The sequence below is a fragment of the Pelecanus crispus genome, chromosome 13, assembly GCF_030463565.1.
Source record: "Pelecanus crispus isolate bPelCri1 chromosome 13, bPelCri1.pri, whole genome shotgun sequence".
Classification (NCBI taxonomy): Eukaryota; Metazoa; Chordata; class Aves; order Pelecaniformes; family Pelecanidae; genus Pelecanus; species Pelecanus crispus.
Genome location: NC_134655.1, coordinates 7722668 through 7744858, shown reverse-complemented (window position 1 = coordinate 7744858; position 22191 = coordinate 7722668). Strand labels below are relative to the sequence as shown.

Sequence of the window (22191 nt, the reverse complement as noted above, 5' to 3'; positions counted from 1 at the left end):
TCTTTTTCCTCCTAGCATTTACTTTGAAAGCAGAATAGCTGTTGTGCTGTTGCCACCCTCCCTTGCTGAAGCTTCTTCTCCTTGGACATCAGAAAGCACCCACTTTGAAGTCAAATGTTCTGTACTTGGGTTACTTGCAAAAGAGTTACTGATGCCGAATTCATTTTCTGTGGTCCCTCTCCAGTCTTAGGGCAGTATTGTGCATTTCTGTAGTGTACACTAAGCTTTTAATTGTAATTGTGTTATACACAGTGATGCTTATGTGTAGCTTGATAAAAGGGATGTTTATATACATACACATTTTTTAACTGATATTAACTAAAGTGCTGATCTGTCCAGGCTGGTCATTTACCTCTGCTATTGGTTTAGACCCCACTGCATTTGTAAGTACTGAGTGAAGAAATAACCTTGTTTCCCTTTTGTATTGGTTTATCAACTCCTTACTCCTGGAAAAAAAACCCAACTCTTAAACTGATTCCAATTCAAATATTTAGTAAGACTGTGGAACGCTAGTTACTTCAGCACTTCACATGCAAGATTTATGTACAGATATACATAAATCGCTACAGTTGTGGTACTTTGATCTTTGCTTAGGGTGAGAAACAACCCCCCCTTTTTTTTATTTTATTTTAAAGGACATGCCTACAGAGACTGCTTCAGTAAGTTTCTGTAGTCCTGTCACTGAGGCATTACTGGGCAAAACCAGGTAGAGCTGTGGTACTCGGAGCGAAAGGCCTTCCGCATTAAGGAAGAGGTAAAACCTGAAGTGTTCCAGCAGTGGAATTACTCTCCTTCAGTGTCTTTTTCCCACCCATTATCTTTAGCTGAGAAAGATAAGTTCTTTGGGATCCAACTTTGCCTTCTGGAAAGTTTGAATAAAGTACGGGGTAGGCACTTGAGTCTCTGCAGTTTCTGCTCTTTGTAGATTACTGTGTGGTTTGTGTGAGCTACTGCTGCATGCTTGAGTTAGTTGCCCTTCAGTTTTATGAAAGTATTTTTTCAACTCTGAAAAAAAAATTTGTAAGTCCAGACTCACTTTTTTTGTAAGGCTAAGTTTCTACGTTTGGATACAGTACCTTAAGCAGCAGTGTGGGATGAAACCTACAATTGTGTTGTCCACTGTTCCAGTGTCTTTTGTGTGCACATTGGTCTGTTAGTCGAGAAGTTTAACTTTGCACAAGTAACCCATGTAAGAAACTGTACATTTTTCAGAAGTTGTAAATAAAGTGTAACCTTAGTGCTTATTGTATAAATAGGCAAGAGGTGTATAACTGTGGTTATTTTAACTGGGATGGCAGGTGGCTGGTGTGGGCTCGAGCTCCAGGCAGGCTCTTGCAGCAGGATGGTGAAACGCTTCCTGCCCTCCGGCTGCAGCGCGGGGGTCGTGAACGGCAGGAGGAGGTGCGAGGGGCAGAGGAGGGAAGACTGGCCAGCATCGACAAACGAGCAGAGAAATGGAGACACGGACACAAGTCCTGGCAAAAAAAGCACTTGCAGGAAGCTCAGCACCGTGGCGTGCCTTCCGAGTGAACTGCTGACAAAAAAGGAGCCTATGCTAATGAGTTGGTTACAGCAACTTAACGGGCTCACTAATGAATTGACACAGCAATTGTATTTGTTTTCCTCCTCTCTTATGAGGGAGAGAACAGGATTTAAAATGACTGACACGTAACACAAGCTGGTACTGCTGCTTAGTTCTACAAGTAAGATAGAAGTTGCCAAGCGCTTCCCAAAAAAATTACATGGTGATTTGTACCTGCTGTGGCAACAGCTCATGGCCTTCTGGCTTACATGGAACAGCCTTTTACCGCTGATGTCCTGCCTGAGTTGTACGGGCTCGTTTTTCCTGAAGGACAGCGTGTGTCAACGGAACCCTCGTAACGGCCAGCATGGGCGACCTCTTCGGTGCATATGGAGGAGGCAGGGCAGGCCCGGCCTGCCTCAAGTAATCCTCGGGGTGGTTCTTAAGCAGTCCCTGTGTGAGACTCCTGAGCCAGTCAAGCAATGAGCACCATAGTTGCACCCGCTAAGTTATAGACCAGTGGGGGGGGGGAGGGGAAACACCCACCAAAACCACCACTAAAAAAAAAAACCACACCCAAAAAAAACCCACCAAACCCCCAAAAAAAGAAAACCCACCCCAACCTGCACCACCACCTGCATCGAGAAGGGTGGCTGAAGCCAACCAGGACTATCTTGACTACTGCCCTGTACCAGCTGTAACACTCTGCAAGCTGTTGTGAGCAGAGCAATTTCTGAATGGGCCAAGTCATTCTAACATCACAGAAGCCCTTGTATCATCCCTCCATTTTTGTATGTGTCTTGCTAGTCACTGAAGGAAAAAAAAAAAGAGCAGCAGGAGTGGACACTTAAGGCAGCCAGAAACCAGAGAATATAGCTTTAAAAAAAAAAAAAAAAAAGATATTAACCCCCCCCCCCCCCCCCCCCCCCCCCCCCCAAAACCCAAATCCACTGTTACACTGCTCTTAGGTAAGGCTTTCAGCCACTAAAGTAAACCACATACTGGCTCTCCAGAAAGCATACGGCTGCGTAACACGCCGGAGGGGCTGGCAAGTGCCCGTAACACCCAGCCAGCCCTACCGCCAGCAGCGGAGGCAGCCGGCCGGTCCCGCACCAGGGCACCGTATGCGGCAACGCGGGGTGGCCGAGAGTCACAGCCGCTGCCCGGGCCAGAAAGCGCAGCCCCGCACCGGGCAGCTGCCCCTGCTGAGGTACCGTTGCGTTTCGCCAGCCCCCTCCTCCCAAAAGTGGCATTCTGCAGCCAGCATCCAGCAGTGGCACTCTTGCTGCCTTGCGCAGCATCGCCAAGGTTTGAAGACCTGCTGCACGGCCAAGCTGCGGAGCGGGAGCTGCACTCCTGCTTGCAGGAATATCTGCCCAGACGGTTCCAGGCTTCTTCCACTCCTACATCACCATCTGCTAGAGCCCAGCGTTCTTGAGAGCAGACTTCAGCAGTAGAGAGAGGGAATAAGGCACACAAAATAACCCAACAACAAAACCAACATACTTTCAGAATTAACTTCCAGATTGTATTTTTTTTTTTTTTTTTTACAAAGCCGGCAGCAGGATGTTTTTACTTCAGCAGTCCAAGCTAGCAGAAGCTGGGCTGCAGCCATCCAGGCAAAGAGAGGAGGGGATGCTCACGCTCTTCTTCCTGAGTGAGTCTTACCTGCCAGGTAATTCCCTTCCTTTGCACGCTGTGGGGATGAAAATGCCTCTGAATGCACATCACCAGGACATCTGCTGCATCAGTAGAGGTCAGTCACCCTCTCCTCAGCACCGAGAGTATTTAAAAAGAAAACAGGAGGTGGAAAAGCTAGAGGATGATGTAAAGAGATGGAGAGGCAAATATAGGCAGCAGAAAAACAAAAGTGATAGCTGATACACATAGCAACAAGAGGACAGACAAAAAAAAAAAAAATTCATTAGGACTGGCTTTGTGCTGAAGAATGATCAGCGGGCCCTACTGGTGACAGGGAAAAACCCAGCATCTCTAGGCATGCCTCACTCTTGGCTCTTCCAAGGTCAATTCCTAACCTCTCATGTTTTCCAAGCACGAAGCGCACGTTCCTCCAAGGCTCACAAAGCACCGTGTCCTGTGGTACCGCCGGCGGAACGGCACGGGCGGACATCAGAGTCTGCCTCCCCGGCAAGGAGAGAAGCCGGCAGCGCGTGCCCGTCCTGCAGAGACGCCACGCTCGCACCACACGTCAGAGCAACACCGGGAAGTTTACTTGCGAATCGCCCCTGACATACACAAGCACAGGTACAGTAATGGAGCAGAGAAATAATTAGGCACAGCTTTGAGTTTGCTCAGGATTAAAGAGCTTATGTTCAAAGTAAAAAAAAAAATAAGTTACATAACAGTCCCCACAAGCTACACGAGCATCTTTGAGCGTGGGCTCTGCCTTTACCTCCCGTTTTTATATTTCACACTTCACCATGGTATCCGCACATGTCGAGCAGTGCTCCGAGGTAAAAACGCCCTGGAATTATCATCGCCCGATAACACTGACGATTAAGGTGCACTCAGTAACTCTCAGTATGGGAGGCTCAAGGTACAAATCTGTGAATAAAACTGCACCGTTAAACTGGTTAAGGACATCTCTCTACATACATACGCAACAGAGACAAAACTTCGCTATACATGTATTTCTCAAGAATAAATGCAGTTTTCACACACTTTTTTTTTTTTTTAATACAAAGTGTGACAAATCCTGGGTTTTTTTCCAGAAATAAAACTTTATTTTTATTGTCATTAATCCCAACTTTACATACAGGTTTATTCCCCCAGACTGCATTTCCTTTGCTTTTTATTCTTTTTTTTTTTTAAAAAAAAGGCATTTTTTTTTTCCTTCCTTGGTCAAGAAGAATAAGGGAGCTATAATTTTAAATGATGTCAAATTCTTTCTTGTTGGACATGTGTTTTTGCTATTACAAAACTATTAAAATGTGAAGGAACAAATAATATCAAAGACACATACAGTAACAGCACTACTGCTTTTGGGTTGTGCTAATATACTTGAACAGAACTCGGTCAGTTCTAAACGTCTATCGACATTTTAGAAATTATATTAACGAAGTAAGAGACTTGAACGTTAATATAACCCACAACAAGAAAAATGCAGCATCTCTTTCTTTAATCGAATAGCTGGGAAGCTCAGTCTCGGGTACAGTGGGACACCTAACCTCAGTTTGCCTGGGGCATGATAAGCTCGTAATGCCCAACCTGGCCTTCTTGCTTCAGCTGGTCCAACAGATCCTCCTTGCGCCGCTTCCTGCTTACCACCAAGTATCTGTTGTGCCCCTGCCCGTGAGATTTACTTTTAAGACCGTATTTTTGGGCGATCTGATGTATCTGCTTCCGCTCATCCATGGTCAGTTCTCTGGAGAAAGTCAAGTCAATGTGACTTTCTGAGCGTGCATAGTTTCGAATGATCTCTTCGATATCTCTTTTAGCGATTTTGTTCACCCTTTCTACATCAAGCCCAAGTCCTTCCCTTTTAAACTGCTCCTTCACAGAAATAGGCTCTCTAATTCCTTCACCATCTTTCCCTAAGCCACCGCCTGTCCAGCCCATCTTTCTTAAAATTTGATTCCCAATGTTGTCTTCTTTGATCTTCTGTTTGAAAGCCTCTTCTGCCGATCGACCCCGAATCTCATTTCTGGAGATGACGTCTTCGACGGTGCCTTTCTTCAGGTTATTAACAACAGTTGGCTGAGTCTTTTTGAGGATTTTCACGGCTTCCTCTGCTGCCTCATGCTTAACAGATTTCTTCACTCCAACTGCTTCCGCGATGAATTCATCTTCAAGCATCACCTTGCATTTCCATCGCATGCCAGTCATCCTTTCAAAGACATACTCCACCGTCATCTTGTTGAACTGGGCGGTGTCATTCAGCGTACACACTGGGTTACTGGAGTTCTCATAAATCACGAGGTCCTTCAGGTCCTTCTTCCTTCCGGAGCCCCGCGATGAGCAGCCCACTTTCTGAACCTGGGTCACTTTGATGGCTGCTATATTTGACTGCATCTTCTGCAGAATTTTCAGTGCCTCCTCGGCTGCTGCGTGCTTGCTGGTCTTTTTAGTGCCAAACCCCTCAGCTAGGCAGTGATCTTGTAGATACACTTGACAACGCCACGAGCGGTTGGGCATTAATTCGTATTTATATTCAACAGACATTTTGTTATATGAGGCAGAATTGTTAAGTATTCCTATTGCATCGCTGGCATTCTCTGTGAGGACAAAACTAGTCCAGTGTTTGTTGGTATTAGTGGAACCTTTCACAGATTCAGCACCAGGCTGCATCGGGACGCAGTCCCTGTTGGCAACTACAAACTCCTCATGAGGTTTGAGAGCAGGAGGGAAATCTGGGCGACTCACGCCTGCCTCGCACACCACCAAGTCTTCGTGATAGGTGTGCTTGAACTTCCGCTGAACAACTCTAACTTCCACAGACTTCTTTAGCAGCTTGACTGCCAGCTCCGCAGCTCGATCCCTGGATCCATTTTTGCTGCCGGCGTATCCGGTGGCCAGGTAGACATTCTGACATCGCACTTCACAAGCAAAGCCATCTGTTAGGAGCTTCTTGCTCTTGGGGAGGTCAGCAGGGGCGATTTCTTTCAGAGGAACATAAATATATTCAGGATTTGTCTTGCATGCCTGAATTGAACGTGTCAAAAGATACGTATAGTTAATTTTATCCGTCCCAGTGTTTGCATCTGGGTTAGCAAGATTTTTCCAGACAGCTGCTGACAGTTTCTCGATAAAACTCTGCTTCAGCATTATAGCTGATGGAGGGAAAGACTCTGATGCAGACTGGACAGTTGAAGGAGAAACAGAAACCTGCAACACGCTGCTTGTGGTAGAGTCCATACTATTCACAGCCTTCTTGGTGGCTGCTGCTGCTGCTGCCTGGCCTGCAAAGCCAAACCCGGTGGAGTTGGAGAGCTGGGGATCCACCTCCCGTGCACTCGCAAAAGAATCTGCACAGTTTTCAGCGGGCTGCGCTATGCTGTTTGTATTCGCCTCCTGGTTCACCTCCTGCATTTGGTTATCCAGAGAATCTTCCTTCTTGTCATCCTTCTCAGCACTGGTGACAAAGTGTATGGGTTCAAAACGTGGTCGCACCCGGAACCTGGGTACCGTCTTTTTGGGCGGCTCAGGAATCTCTTCCGGCTCTGGACCTATGGGGTAGAAGAAAGTGACAAGATTACCAATATGTGCTATGACAGGGAGACAATGTTTTCACGCAGTGATCTCCAGGAGGAGCCTGCAGGTTCTGAACACAGGATTTCCACTTAGCCACAAACCAAAAGGCTTCCTTCCATAGACACCCGCAACTGATCAAGTAAGACCATTCATTCTTGTGCAGGTCACTACAGTGGTATTTCCAGCTCCACTGGAAATTCCACCATACAAAAATCTCTACATATTTAGTTACAGGGATTTTAGGTCTGAATCACTTGCTCTGCCCCCCAACATTGCCCATTGAACCCATCCAGTAATTTCTGAAGTTAATCCACTCAAAGCTACTAAAACAAGTAAAAACTATGGCCGATAAGACAGCACACCAGAGCGGGACTAGAGCCGCAGCTCTGACTCTGCCACTGGGTTGCAGGATGATCTCAACCTACTTCATGTTCAGGTCTTCTCATTCAACAGAGGAACACAGTGATACCGAACCCTCCTCTCCAAAACATGCAGGGCTGTTAATGACAGTGTCAACAGAAGCATATTTTCTGTAAACGTAACTGCCCTTGGCTAAAGGACACCAAAACATGGAGAAATCTGCCCAAGTCTCAGGCGACAGCTGCAGCGGCTGGGGGGGCCCCATTACACGTTACTGGTAGACCTCTTCTTTCTTAACCAGAAGAAATGTAAATGAGGCAGAATATCCCGATATGCACAGCTACTGCAGAAAATGAGAATCAAATAGCTGATAAGCAAACACATTACATCTAAAAGACGGTTATACAAGACTTCCCCTGTGAAAGATTTAGCCCCCACAGGCTGAAGTGGTACGTGTGTGTAATTTCATCAGAGGTGCAAAAGGCCACCTCAGCGCCTTGGAATGAGCTGCCTAATCCAATGCCAATGTGTGCAGCTGTAATATAGGTCTGGCAACACATCTGTCTAGACATACACTATCATAGCGTATTTATCATAGCATAGTTCATTGCAGATGAAAAAAAACACTTCGCACAGAGCATAAACAGGCCTTCATGTTTAAATCAGGTGACAAAGCTCTTATACATGTGTCAAATCCTTCAATCGTCAGTTTTAATGAATTATGGCAAAGCTTACATTTCTTGCTGTTTGGTATTTTGATGATTGCAGCATCTAAAGGGCCTCACCAGCAGAACAGCTCTTCACGCTGTCTGTGTAACATGCAATAGAGAACCCTTCCCTTCAGAGCTGCTGCCTGAGAGACGGACAAAACATGGGAGAAAAGTAGTCGTCTTCTCAGTTTTGCAGCTGATCCATGGAAGCACTTTGACACCCAGCAATTTTTCTGTAAAGGAAGAAACTTCAGCAGAGCTAGGAATTATATCCGAGCCTAGAAGAGTCCTGTGCTGTCTGACCATTTGTGCTTTAAACGGCCAAACTACTGACTGACATTGCCTCACAAAGCAAGGGCTTGCATCCACAGCCTGCACCTGCACACATGAACAATTCCCTGGCCCTTCCCTCTGGAGAGAGGGCAGGGAGCTCTGAAGGTGCTGGAGAGGAGCCAGCGATGGTGCCACTGAACTGCCAGCCCTCTCTGCCTGCTGCATTTCCTCCGCTAGAAAAGCTACAGCTGGAGCATCGATCCCTGAGACCATGGGACTGTGCTGACATATGCAGGACTCTTCCCAGTAGGGAGGGGGGAAAAAGAATCCACTGCTACCCAATGCTCCAGGCAGGTCATAACTCAAAATCAATAAGCTGAAGTCCATACCTCCATGCACATGTACAATCCCCTTTCAGGTCGGAACACCACCCTCACCACAGTGAAGGGCAGCCAGGTATTTAATTACATAGATTCAATTCCCTAACACTACCACTAGGGAAAATCACTTACCTGGTAATTTCAATGAAAAATTATATTTTCTTAAGCAAAAAGAGAACTCTGCATGAATTATGTACACTCCACAACATGGCAGAGGAGGGGAAACGGCTGCAGTCTAGCAGAGTACATCACGGTCACTTCTCTTAGTTTGCCACGCTGGCTCTCTCGGAGGTGGCCCCGTGGCACGTTGCTCTCCCCACGCTCCCACTATTGCCCACCAAACACTGACAGGGACAGGGGTCTCCTCAGACACACGGGCAGACATACTCACTGTCAGATGGAGAGCGGTATCTTTTTAGCTTCCTGCTAGGGACCAACTCGTACGTCCTCATTTCCCCGATATCGATGCCTTCAGCCATCTTGAGAACCTTCTCCATGACCTGCAGGCCGTATCTGTGTGGATTCAACAGCAAACCACTTCAGAACAGGTCCCACAGGGGCAACACACACACACACAAGCCTTTCTTGTGCAAAACAAGAACTAAAGCTGCCGGAGACGCAGTACCTGGTGCAATGGAGATGCTCCCCCTGATTTTGCTGAACTATTAACACGGGACCTGACCACTGGCCCCATGCCGTAGCTAGTCCAGTGCTGGCAGGCAGCCTGCACACCAGCTAACAAGCTACCCGGCTCTAAGCAAACCCATTTACAAATAACGAACTGTGCAGCCACCAAACGGATGGTGTTTTAAATTTAAATACATTATCTGTCAAAATGTAACATTTGGCAGAGCTACTAGGAACACTAAGGCGCACAGGGGTGTGGAGGAGTCTCCGTGGGCATCGCAGCTTCGGTGAACTAAGCACAGGAGCGACCGACTGGCACTGACGTCTTGTCTGGGTCAGCAGCCACAGACCGTACGTCACCAATGCTGAAATCACGGACGTCAGATGACAAGGCACTGCTCAGCCTTTATCGACCACTCTTTAAAAAGCCATATTCATTTCTAGCTTGGTAGCTGTAACTGAAACATTTTAAATCCCTGAGCCATGACAGAGGTGAGGTGGCTGTAACCAGCTCCGTGCAAACCCTGACCCTGCTGCAGCACGCTCACAGTTCCACGCAGCCAGGACACACACACCGTACAACCCCATCCCTCTTGGCCTTACACTCCTGACCATCTAAGTTTTCCATTGCTCCAGGGATCTGTCATGTGTTTTCAAGCCATTTACATGGCTGAAGCTGAACAAGAAAAAAACCCAAACCTTTCTAACCAAGAAGAACCTACAAGCATGGCCTGGAACTAGCCTCTGACAGCTTTGCACTGTGCTTAAGAAAGGAGAAAAAGCAATCTTGCACCTGTTCCGTGGTGTGCTCACCTTCAAAAGTCAAAAAGCGTCAGGTCACTGCCCATGGACGGGAGTCCACAACGGTCCCAACAGCTAGTGCTGCAGTAACGTGCACCAGCTTTTAAATACTACTGTTCCAAGGGCTCTGGAAATCTACTCACTCTCCGCTCAAGAAATGCCCTTCCTGTTCCTGATTTAGAGGGCCAGGCAGATGTTAGATCCATTTAAATCACTAGGTGAGAACTCTGAACACACACTGCTGTGGTCCCTGCTTCACCTGCGGGTACCCAGCACAGCTCAGCTGCCAGCAGAGAGGCAGTGGAACCACGCACGGGAAGAAAATGCCAAGAGGGATCAAAGGGTGGGGATGAGGGATCAAAGGGTAGGGATACCCTCATCCTCCCGCAGCCAGAAGGAAGAGGGGTGGGAATCTCTATTCCTCTCTGGCTTACAGGGAGAAGAGTACACTGCCTGTGATAGGAACATGAAGGACGATGCCCTTTTCCAGCAGGGCACGAGAACAGCGTTAGATTTGACAGGAGTGTGTCACTCTTCTTCACAAAGGATGGAGATGTTCAGGGCTCAGATTTCTGCCCAGGGGAAGATCAACCACTCGAAACATATGTTTGTCTAACCTGGCCTTAGAAATCTCAAGTTGTGGAGACCGCACATGGAGGCAGAGGAATCCCCTGCCTCCATGCCTAACTAAAGTCTCCCTGGTGTGACTGAAATACGTTACCTCTTATCCTGATCCCAGCAGCTCTGGAGCATAATGTTTCCCTCTCGCCCCCATTTTGCGGCCACCTTTAACATATCTGAGAACGCATGCATCTTCTCTCATCCACCCCAAACTGAATGAATCCTGTTACTTAACTCCTTCCTCATAGACCATGTTTTCTAAGCCTTCTGAACATTCTCCGTATCATCCCCCACCAGAACACTCCCTCAGGTGTCATCAGCAAAGACTGATTTGTATGTACTCTGACAAACAGGTTGCTTTCAGCTAGCAAGTAATCAACGTAAAAAAAAAAAAAAAAGAAAAAAGAAAAAAAAAAAAGAAAAAAACCCACCAAACCAAAAATCAACCAACAAACCTAAGAGAAAACAACAAAAATCCCCCAAACTGAAGTTATTCACTTGATACTGCAACAACAGCTCTTCTCAAGCAGCAAAAGGCAGTTCCAGAGAAAGCTGTGGGTCCCCTCTCTTCCCCAGACAACTCTTAAGTGAAGCTGCCAATCGCCCTTTAACAGCGCAGCATGTTCACCGTGCCCGTGCGGTGTGTTCACGTTCGTGCACAACACAAGCTTTGGGGAAGCAGCCTCACTGCTAATGGCTCTGCACCGCATCACGCCGAAATCTATTGCTCACATCTCCCCTGAGAGTTGCAAGTAGAGATGTTCATCAGGGAAAGTATGTGCACCTACAGGCTTAAACCACATCACGTTTTAGGATTTTAGATCTTGCCACGTAGTTCTTCACTTCTGTTATCAGTACCCTACAACCATATTGTTGCACTGATTCCCAAAAGCACTATCACAAAGGCGCCCTCCATTAAGACAGCACACGAACATGTAAGATGAGCTAACGGACCAAAGAGGCTACGTCTTAAAAAGATACGTTCAATTTTAACACACTACTCGAGCTTTAGAATTTGAAGCTGGTTTAAAACTATGCTCGATTTTGGTGCTTGCAGAGCAGAATAGTTTAGTACTTGGACCAGAAAGAAATAAGAAAACATGCAGATCTATGTTTAAAACCGTTGACTTGGCTCTGTACGAGTGACAGAAAATATTGCCCAACAAGGCTTTGGGATAGTAACATTAATAAAAGTCAAACTATATGCCCTTCAGTGTTTGCAAGCTCCTCTGTCACTGCACAATTTGCTGAAGTTAGTCATTAAGCAGTTGCTTCTGTCTTTAAAGCCTTATGTCCAGTTAAAAATAATCACATCAAAAGTGTCAGTCGGGATGTGGGTGACGTTTCTGCAGATCTCCACAGCCTTGCCAGTTACGGTACGTTGGTTTCTGCACATTAACGGCAATCCTGATGAAGGGAAACCTCTGCCATTCACCGGGCCTCTTTCTCTCAGAAAAACTCAGCTTTAAGGGGATCGTACAGGCAGCTTTACGCTTGCAGGGATACATTCTTCTCACTTAAAACTGCAAAGCACAATATCACGTGCTTAAGGAGTCCCCAGGGGCGGGACATCGAGAACAACTTTCAAAACACACGGACACTTTTTCAGCAGCTTGCTCCCCTCCGCACGCCAACACACGCACACTCGAGCGAAGAAACTGCCCAGGAACCGAAGTTCTTCCGCATCGGCCCCGTCCATCCCAGCTCTTCTGGGGTTACTTCTAGCAGGCAGCTGGGGCCGAGACTGGGCCGAGCAGCGCCGGGCCACGACGGCAGCCGGGGCAGCCCGAGCTCCTTCTCCCCGCCCGGCGCCGGGGGCGGCCCGGCCCCGCTCCGCTCCGCTCCGGGCGGCGGCTTCCAGCCTCCACCCCGGCTCCTGCCTGCAGACCGGGCCGCCCCAGGCCTCGGGGGGCCCCTCCCGGACCCGGCTGGCAGGCGGGGGCACCCGCGCCCGACGGCGAGCGCCAGGCCCCGGCAGGCAGCGGGGCCGAGCGGCCGGGGCCCGCCACGGCCACCCCGCGGGGCCGCCCCCGGGCCCGCGCCTCGCAACCCCCGCCCCGCCCCGCCGGGCCTCACCTGCAGCCCATGAAGACGTGGTTGGTCCAGAGGACGGAGAGCGAGAGCAGCTGGTCGATGGCGGCGCCGGGGTAGCCGTGGAGGTGGCGGAGGATGAAGCGGCGGCGCAGCCCCCATTGCCGCTCGGTCTCGTTGTACTGCCGCCACTGCTCCAGCACCGACTCGGGCACCCGCTCCGGCTCCGGCTCTGGCGGCGGCATGGCGGGCCGCGGCTCGGCGGACGGTCCCGCGTCGCCGAGGGGCCGTGGCCGCCGGTGGCCGCCAAAAGCGGCCCGGGCGTGCCGGCGGGGACCAGGCCCCACGTGCGGACCAGGCCGCGGTTCGCTGCGGGCCGCCGGGGAGCGCCGACACGGCCCGGCCTCAGCCCCGCCGGGCCCGGCCCCGGCCCGCCGAGCCCGTGCGGTGCCGGTGTCGGTGCCGGTGCCGGTACCGGTGCGGCGGGAGCGCGCGCCTCCCCCCCCCTCCCCCCCGCGCCGCTCTCGCCCCTCGCTCGCGCGGAGCGGCCCAGCCGGCGACGCGTCACGTGGCCGCCCGTCACGAGCGCGCGAGACGCCGCGAGAAACCGCCGCCACTGCCGGCCGGCCGCCTCGGCTGCCAGCGCCCCCTGGCGGCGGCGGGAGCGGCGGGGCGGGGCCCCAGGCGGGGGGCGGGGCCCCAGGCGGGGGGCGGGGCCTCGGCCTCCGGGAAGCCCCGGGGCGGGGGCGCGAGGCCCGCGGGCACCCCCCTCCCCCGGCCTGCCCTGAGCCGCCTCTCCCCGTGCCCGCAGGCAGCGCCTCCCCGCCGGGCACCGGTTTGGAGGAGCCCGAGGCCGCCCCGCCCCGCCCCGCCCCACCGAGGGCCCCTCCGCGGGGCTCCCCCCGCCGGGCCTCCCCCGGGCGCCGGCTGAAAGCGGGCAGCGGCCGGTGCAGAGCCGCCGTGAGCGGGGCAGCCGGGCCGCGGGGCTGCTTCTGCCCGAGGGGCGAGGGAAAGCGGCGGCAGCCCCCGCCCCGGGCGGGGATCTCTGCCTCCCGGTGCCCACCGAGGGCTCGCCGGGCAGCCAGGCCCGGCACCCGGCCGATGCCAGCAGGGCCTCGGAGCAGGGCCCTGGACGCGCGGGTGGCAAACACGACAGCACGCGTGCAGGCTTTCGCATTTTTTATTTCAAATTTACATTAAAGTTAGAAAGATGTCGGGCTAAACGGTGCTGGTTCTTCAGTGGTTCTCGTGTAAACGTGTAACTCGGTGCCGTTCTCGCGCGGTTCCGCGTGTAAAAAGGAAACACAACGGGGGGAGCAGAGATGGCACGCGGGCGGCGGAGGTGCGAGGGCCGGCTCCAGCGCCCTGAGGACGCCGCTCCCAACTCACGGGGGATTCGCATGGATCGCTGCTGCTATTATTATTACCCAAAAGTACCATTCGACCCACGTCCACCAGCCGATGGAGGTTGTTTAATAAGGCGGTGAGACAGAGGAGGACACCAATGAAAACACACGGTTCTTCTAACTTTATTTCTTTGTTAAAATTAAATATTTTGTGGCTGCCAACAGAGCAAGTTGCACCATGTTTATATTTCCTTTGCCTCTGAATGCACAGTTTCCGAAACCAATCAAACAACAGCATATTGAAAATATTCCTTAGGCTTCACACCTCATGGAAGCCCATGACATTTATATTATTAAAGACAAAATTAGAAAAAAAAAAATATGCCCATAACAATGTTTGAAAATTTATTCGCTACATTGTTAGTCCAAGCATCGCATTTCTGTTGCTCTTCAAAATTCCAGGTACACAATCGGTTCCCCCATACCACCCTGTCTTGTCACACAAATTACAAGACACTTCAATTTTAGATACCATGCAAGTCAGTAAGACAGCTTCTTTCCAAGACACTAACACTGAAGATTTGTTCCCCCCTCCCCAGACATAAGACCCTTAAACTCTTCTAGAAGTGGCAGTCTTCTCCCTCAGACCCAGTGCAGCTGGCGAAGACAGATTAAAAAAAGCTACAGAGAGAGAAAAGGGGAAAAAAAGAGAAAAAACCAGCATATTAGCAAAAAAGAGAAAGACATTCAAAAAGCAGGAAAAAGATGCAATGTGAAAACAGCTGACAGAGGAGAGATGGAACCTCCTTGTGGTACCTCAAGTACTTCAAGGAAATCACAAGAGTGATTTTTTTCTTTAAAGTCTTTAAAAAGACTATACATAACTTTAAATAACATTCTAATAAGGCAAATGGTGAGGAAGAACAGACAGTGACCTGCAGTATGGTGAAAAAAAGCCACATTAAATGGTTCTTTTAGGAGATAATCTAGAAATCACTGACACACTGATACTGACTGGTTTTGGGAGCAGGCTGACATTTGACAGTAGAGGAAGAAGTAAATATTCAAACTAGTTTAAACTTGCTTAAAAAAAACCCCACAAAACAGTCAGATTTTAATGGGAAATAAAGTTGTATATATGGTGAAACAAGATACCTGAGAAAATACATTGCAATCAACAATTTTAACTGTTTTAATCATCCAGACTACCTTTCTGGTAAAATTCCCAGCGGGGGCTTGCACTAAAACCAGCATTACCTATCACGGCTAGGTCTGAGGTGTGCTTATCTTCCAAAAACCCAGGATCTGAAGGGTTTTTGTTGAAACTATTTGGCAGCATGCATCCTGATCTTTCAGCAGGGTCAGGACGTGTGGGTTCACCCCCATACAGAGAACTTAGCCTGCGCACGGTGTGACCGAAGGATCAGGGTCACAACAAGCAAGTCTGAAATGGAAATGAGGATTACATGCTCGTCTTCAGGTAGCATGAATTAGCAAAAGAAAAAATAAAAGCAAATAAAAAAAAAAAAGATAGATGATATCATGAAAATGACACCAAGTATAAAGAGAAAAGAGGTTTTTTTATCTCTCAACTATGCAATAATTAAACTAAGGTGGTGGTGTCATTTTAACGTCACCAATAAATACATTTAAACTGCGTTGTTATTTCGCCAGCAAAAATAACTCACAGAACTTATTTCCACATCCCTTATTTATCTGGGTGGAGAGGGACCATGAGAAAGGGGAATCCATTAATTGGGGGGGGTGTGTGTGTGTGTGAAAATCGTAGGATTTAAAGTTGCAGCATCCAAAACCTTGTTAGGACTAATTTTACATTGTTTAATAAACGCAATAACCACCAGTACATAGTAAAGACAGAATCACAATGAGGGTATAGGAGAGAGCAGGGGTAACACCATGGAAAGGTCACAGCTGAAATGCTGTCACGTTTTATTAGACCCTCCGATTTACAAGTAAATGAAGGTCCATTCCAGCCCATTGTATTCGGGGGTAATTACTCAGTACAGAGCCATGGGTTACTGTAAAAGAAGGGCAAAGAAAACAAAAAACAAAAGAAGTAAATGTTAACCAGAATTCACTGTCTGATGAAGTCTTTATTTAAAAACAGAACTCATCCAGAAATACACACAGAAGACACCTGCAGGCAAACCACAGTTGCACTTGGCCAGAGTGAACTGGCCCCAGCGAGCAAAACGCCCTCCTTTTTAGTGCAAATCTTGCAGTAAAACAAGGCTTTTGCTGAATAGACAATATGAGAAGCAACTTGCCAGCATCTGTACACTTCTAAACAGATGCCAAATAAAAAAAAAAGGTAATACTTTTTGCATTAAAAATCAAAAATTGTTGCAATCATTGAGAAGAAAGCCAAAAAACCATCATCGTCTTTCTTCACAAACACTGATATGTACAGCAAGGTGACCAGCTTTCCCTGAGATTGGATCCAGGATGTGCATCCAGGCCAGCACACTGAGAGGGAGACAAGGCAAGAGATCCTTCGTGACCCCTGCAGCATTCAGAGAACACTTAGTTGCAAACCATGGATCCAAGTTTGAGAATCCCCCAAGCCTGGGGACTAGAGGTTTCGACTCAGGCCCACGCCTGTGACGTTGTCAAGTTTTGCAAAAAGTCCTTTAAAATTATTTGAGTCACGCACGGCAGCACGGGGTGGTAATGAGGGGTTAGATACAGCAAATTAAAAAGGGGAGAGGGCAGCCAGTCTCTTGAGACAGCACGTCCCACCCCACGGCAGCATCGGCTTGCATTCGCAGCGGTCCCACGACAGGGGCTAAAGGCACACCACCAAGCAGCCGGGCTCTCTTACCATGCAGCCCTCACACAAAATGGAGGGAGAGACAAAAAGCCGAGCAACTGGGAAGAGGGGACACTAGCCCTACGAGCGCTGGCAGCCTGCTACCGCCCGAAGGGGAAGAGGTATCAGCAATGAGCATCTCTTGCCAGTTCCACGTAGGCTATTGCTGCGTTCTTCACAAGAACAACCATAACCCAGAACAGCCAAGGGTGCGGACTCTTGCTTAAAACAAAATGGTGAGCGCAGGAAGGGAGCAATGAGTAAAGGTGAGCAAACAGGCACAATGGCATAGCTGCGTGTTAACCGAATGTGGGGGCATTCGCTTCTGGTGCGAAGGGAAAGGTTCTACAGGAAACCCGAACTGAAAATGAAAGAAAAAGGCAGATTAATGGTTTTATGGATTAATGACAAAAACCAAAGTAAGAATACAAATGTTTCCTAACACACCACAAAAAAAAAAAAAAGAAATGTTGCTAAGTGTTAATAAGGTTTAATTTGATTACAAAACATGCTTTATGCAGACACACGCATGCATACACGCACACACACTCAGCAGTGGGATGAACCAAATTTATTTTCTAAAACAATCCTTTTCACAGTTTTGCAAGCTACAGGACTCATCAACTGTGACTTGTTTGTATCCTTGCAAAACAGTGGAGCCCTGCAATACTTTATAGATCAATATGGAGAGTATTTTTCTGAATTCTGGAAAAGTACCATATATACATATTTAATTTAGGAAGGACAAATGCCCATTGAAAAAGACACTGCCTGCATTTGTGTAGTGGGAACAAAGAACTTCATTTGATTCAAAGCCCGGCACACAACAGCGTACAGTTACGAGGACTGCCAAAAGCAATCCAAAACCAACAAATATCAGTAATGTTCACTCTAACTGCACTTTAGCTGTGCCTTCGTACTCAGCACCAGAATAAACACTGTTATTCTTTAAGCTTATTTTTCCACATTCAGAGCCTGATAAGCAGAGAATTGTTCTTTTCATTGTTTTACAGTTACCGTTGGCAGCAGAGACATTCATTCAACTGGACTGCTCAAGACGACTGCAAGCTCCAGTTCGAGTCAGTGCAAGACCCTTCTGAAGCTCTTCTGTTAAGTGGAACATCCCATTGAAATTAAATTCAAATGCCTCTCACTGACAGCGTAATGTTTACTTGCTTTTCCATTTCCCTTGGTGGAGCTAAGAGGGAAGGAATCCTGGAATCAGCTTTTCCCTATTTAAGGGCAGACCATAAGTTAATTTGGACTGTATCCTGGAAAGAATGTAAACCCTAGCTTTGTCTGCAGGGAAGGGTGGACTCGAGGCTGAGTTTTTAGGGTGTTTTATAGTTAAGTGCTGCTGTTCCAACAGGCCCCTTCTCTGAGAGACCTGTGCACCTCAGCCTGGGGTGCTGTCATCCTTGCCTTGGATAATAAGTATTGCTGCTCTGTCAAGAAGCAAGACATTCCTGTGGGAGCTTTCTTTTTCCTCTCACCAGAGAATCAAGAGCAAATTAACAAGGCTCAATTAAATACACTCAACCTAGCTATAAGCAGACCACTGTCATTAGCAGTTTAACTAATAACCCGAATGAGGATGCCGCTCTCCTGCCAGGCAGGTGCATTTCTTACGCATCTTTGTTTAAATGAGCCATCATTTCACAATAGATTCTGGCACTTCACACTGCAGACAGCCAGGTTTGTGAACCCTTTCAGGCAACCCTATCTGTTCCACAAGCCTGCCCATGACTACGTGGCCACCTTACATCCCTGCTCACATGAAGACAGAGACTCTCTGGACAGTCACAGCAACTGCAGCAGAGCAGACTCACAGCATAACACCCTGACAGGGCTCTGCTCCAAGCGGGAACTCTCCACGCCTTGGGAAAACTCCTCAAACTCAGATGCTGGCCTTATTCAGCAGAAAAGTGCTCTGGCAGGCTTTCTGGACATGTCTTGAATAGAGACACCACTAGCCTTACCCTAACTGTGGGCACACTTGGCATGGCTTCCAGGAGTGTGGGTCTCTGTCTGTCTGCTACAACTGAACATCCAATCCACGGGTCACCCATGTGACTGTTAAAAATGTCATAAAGTCTCTCAGTGTATCTTCAGAGCCTTCAGCACCTGCTAAATGCTCAGCCCATCATCTCTTGTTGTTTTGGACAATCAACTATAATTGGTCAGCAGGTGAATATTGGTTTGGTTACTCAGCAGTAGCTTCTTTAATGCCCCCTCATACATACATACACACACACGTACACACACACAGTTTGGTGATTCTCTGGTGCTTTGGGACAAAGGAAAGCTCTAGGTTTGGCAGATTTTACCATCTGTTAGTATGTGAAGGGGGGATAGAAACTAGTCTGGCATCTACCTTCACCTGCACTGCTGTAACCACAAGTTAACACTACAACTTGGAGGGGTGGGAGGGAAAGAGGAGAAAGGGAAAAAACATTTTCATGGCTAGTTGGGTTCTATCATCAACACCACATCTCCATAGCAATTGTTGCCATAGTATCAACATGGCCTATGCGATTAAAGAATGTAATTTATTTCTAAGGGAGACGGAATAAAGAAAATAGAGTCAAAAAAGTGCTGGGAAGGTTTAAAAGGAAGAGGACCTAATCCTTATTTTTCTACATTTCACGTCCTAATACTGAGTCTCTCTGCATTTTACTTCGCAGAATCTTTAAAGACAAACTTCACTGCATCCTTTTTCTACAACTGCATATGTAGAGAGAGACTGGTAGAACATGTATAGTAGGGGTGAAAGCAGAGGAAGACAGAGATAATACTTATAGGCTTCTGGACTTGCACAGGGTCTGCTTTTTTAAGAAGTGTAACTGATCCCACTGTGAGGTCTATATTAGTTAATGACGCTTACCAGGACAATGTGCCTCATGCACCATGCAGCCAAACAGCAGCTAACTGTAAAAACAGCATACGTGTAAGAGCTAATAATGATGATAATGATGTAACAACAACAACAAAAAAAGAAACCAAGTCACGATTAGTGCAAATTACAGAGCTTGGGTTTAAAAGAGTTACCTGTCAAAGAAAAAGACTAGTGTACTGCCAGCCACTACAATTACAATTAAGCTACAGCTTGTGAAATTCATGGATTGTTAGAGATATTTATGATTCAAATACTGAAATGAATTATTAAAGACAACTGGAGAAGTTACAGAGTAAAGAAAGCAGCACCATTTCCAACACAGCTATTCTCCTGGAGGAGAGGCAGGCCTTATCTTCCCAAGCCTTACTCAAGCACTGACCTATCTCTTTCAAGGAGTTTTCTGTGCCTTTCTGTGTCCTTAGCTGACAAGGATGGTACCAATGCTTTTCCATATGAATGTGCTTGGTGTCAAGGAGCTCTTCTGAGATCAGAACTGCTTCTAGGAACAAGAGTGTGACTTGGGCCACAGCAACTAATCGCTCATACTACAGGGCATATCGTCTCCCTTTTTTGTGTTCCTGACCCTGACTGATCTCAGGGCTGAAGTCTGCAGTCCTCAGTGTGCAGATGTCTGGGGGCTCTAAACACGAAAGGACTCAGTTGTGTATTCCTCACACAGTCCAGGCTGGGGAGAGAAGTCTGTCCCCAGTAAGTCTCAGGCTCCTCAGTACGAAAAGATATTAAAACCCCCTGAAGGTAATTCAAAAGAGCACATCAAAATACGCAGTGGAAAAAGGAACGGACAAGTGAGGAAAGGGCAGGAGCGCTAATTGCTCATCGCAAAAGAATGTTGACACTGAAGCAGCTCCAGCTCAAAGCTAAAAAGACTAAACCAGGATCGCGTTCTGGTTATTGGGTTTTTCTTCTCCTGTCTCATCTGATTCCAAGCTTAACAGTCAAGGGCTATTTTCCCTGACAAACAGTCCTGTCAGCTCTTTGGGCACGTGCCATATTGTTCATATTAACAGCACTTCTCCATGTACTTAAGACTCCACAGCACAGGCAACATTTACTCTGGACTTGCCCCAGGGATGTGCAGAGAGGGGATTATGGCAGTGGTATAGAAACCAGACCCTTGTTTATCTGCATATCGCTCTTTGTGCACATGCTAAGGTGGCACAGCACTCCGTTTTGGGAAACGTACCACCATGAGAAGAAAAGGAACTGCTTGTAGCTACGTGAACCAGGAGGACTGTTTCAGCTGTACAGCTGGTTGCTCTTGAGCAACTGCAGAGCATTAGGAGCCTGGCACGGGCACTGCAGACGGCCCAGATCACAGGACCCCGACGAGGGGCTGGATCCTGTCACACCAGTCCCTGGCATGGAGAACCTCTGCTAAAGCCACACAGTATCTCTCACTGTTTCTGTGGAGGGCAAAAAGCTGATTTAGGGCTGGAGAGAGTACTAGCACTAACAAGGAGCTACAATCTGTCCCCTTGTTTTGCAGCCTTACATTTTGCAGATTCCAGAATTCAAGACTGTTAGTCTCCCTGAATAATTTCCACAGTATAAGCTTTTTCCCAGTCTAAACAAGTAAGACCCTCAGACAGGACACGCTCCTCTCTGGGGGTAGCAGGACATTCCTGCTACCCACACCCTAGCCTTGGCAGCCAATATTGTTCCGCTTCATTACAGGCACTAACAGACCAAGGGAGGAGCAGGGAATCTCGGGGAATAAAAACAAGTTCATCCTCTCCCATGCTGTCAGCAAGCAATGAGGGAGGCTAGCACTGCTCCCTGCTCTTCAGGATGACAGCTGAAGGTAAAACGCTTCCAGCAACTGCTCAGCCTTACTAGGGATTAAATCTGGCTGCAAACCTTCCCCTGGAAAGGACTGGCTAGGTTGGGAGAGAGATATGAACACCCAGAGAAATAGTAAAGGAGAACCATTACCAAAAAGCAAATATCACTGGGTTAGCAACTTACTTTTTTCTTTCCTTATCTCTTTTAAGAGTTTGCGATCCTCCAGCCTGCTGAGCCTGAGATTGGAGCAATTCAGCTGCTGTCTTCCTTTGTTTAAATGCATTTACTTCATCATCCAGAGACTTCTTCTTATCCTCTAGCTTCTTTTTTTCATCCTGATGTAACTTCTTCAGGCGGTCAAACTTTTCGTGCAGCTAGAGGGGAAGGAGAGAGGTGAGCAGGACCCAGCACTACCAGATATTCTGTTCACAGGAAAAGAGGAAGACGGAAGGATCCCATGAGATCTGAGCCTGCAAGTCTCCCTTGGTCTCTACATCACTTCTAGCTCCCTGAGCTGACACTGCATAGACAAAGGGCAGGGAACAGTCTCCTTCCACAACAGCTTACAAACCAGGCAGTGTTCTAGTGACGCACCATTGCACAGACAAGCGATAGAGGATTGGAAGGGTATAACTGTAAAAAAATTTTAATCCATTTCCAGAAGTCTCCGCCTTATTCCTCTTTAAAGGTCAGTAAATTAATGGATTTTTCACAACGCTAAGGAAGTTGTATGGGTATATTCTTTATATAACAAGCTTATACCAGGGGCTGTTTCCCTCC

At 48.0% G+C, this 22191-nt stretch overlaps 2 protein-coding genes across 5 annotated transcripts in view; both read right to left on the bottom strand.

Moving 5' to 3' along the window:
• Positions 1–3434: 3434 nt before the first annotated feature.
• Positions 3435–12781, bottom strand: NKRF (NFKB repressing factor). 2 transcript variants are annotated; one of them, XM_075720546.1, is made up of 4 exons: positions 12582–12781; positions 8848–8969; positions 4711–6708; positions 3435–4087 (listed from the first exon to the last, which is right to left on the bottom strand). In XM_075720546.1, the coding sequence occupies exons 1-3, from the start codon at positions 12779–12781 to the stop codon at positions 4712–4714; spliced, it is 2319 nt and encodes a 772-aa protein (XP_075576661.1). In that variant the 3' UTR covers positions 3435–4087; position 4711. The 2 variants fall into 2 exon arrangements, with proteins under 2 accessions (XP_075576661.1, XP_075576660.1); XM_075720545.1 differs by lacking the exon at positions 3435–4087 and having other exon boundaries at positions 4647–6708.
• A 3115-nt stretch (positions 12782–15896) lies between these two features.
• SEPTIN6 (septin 6) overlaps positions 15897–22191 on the bottom strand; it is a 29958-nt gene continuing 23663 nt past the window's right edge. For 2 of the 3 annotated variants that reach the window (XM_075720838.1, XM_075720839.1), the window contains exons 9-10: positions 21595–21785; positions 15897–15921 (exon numbers count right to left, since the gene is read on the bottom strand). In XM_075720838.1, coding sequence (XP_075576953.1) covers positions 15897–15921; positions 21595–21785 — 216 coding nt within the window. Of the gene's footprint in view, positions 15922–16203; positions 16370–21594; positions 21786–22191 lie in introns of those variants that run through there. The other variant, XM_075720836.1, reaches the window with a different exon arrangement.

Excerpts from the sequence above, each read along its gene's own strand:
- NKRF (XM_075720546.1), bottom strand. The coding sequence starts at position 12,781 with ATGCCGCCGCCAGAGCCGGAGCCGGAGCGGGTGCCCGAGTCGGTGCTG. Across the intron at positions 8,970-12,581 it reads CACGTCTTCATGGGCTGCAG|ATACGGCCTGCAGGTCATGG; the intron begins GTGAGGCCCGGC and ends GAATCCACACAG. Across the intron at positions 6,709-8,847 it reads ATACCGCTCTCCATCTGACA|GTCCAGAGCCGGAAGAGATT; the intron begins GTGAGTATGTCT and ends TCTACCCCATAG.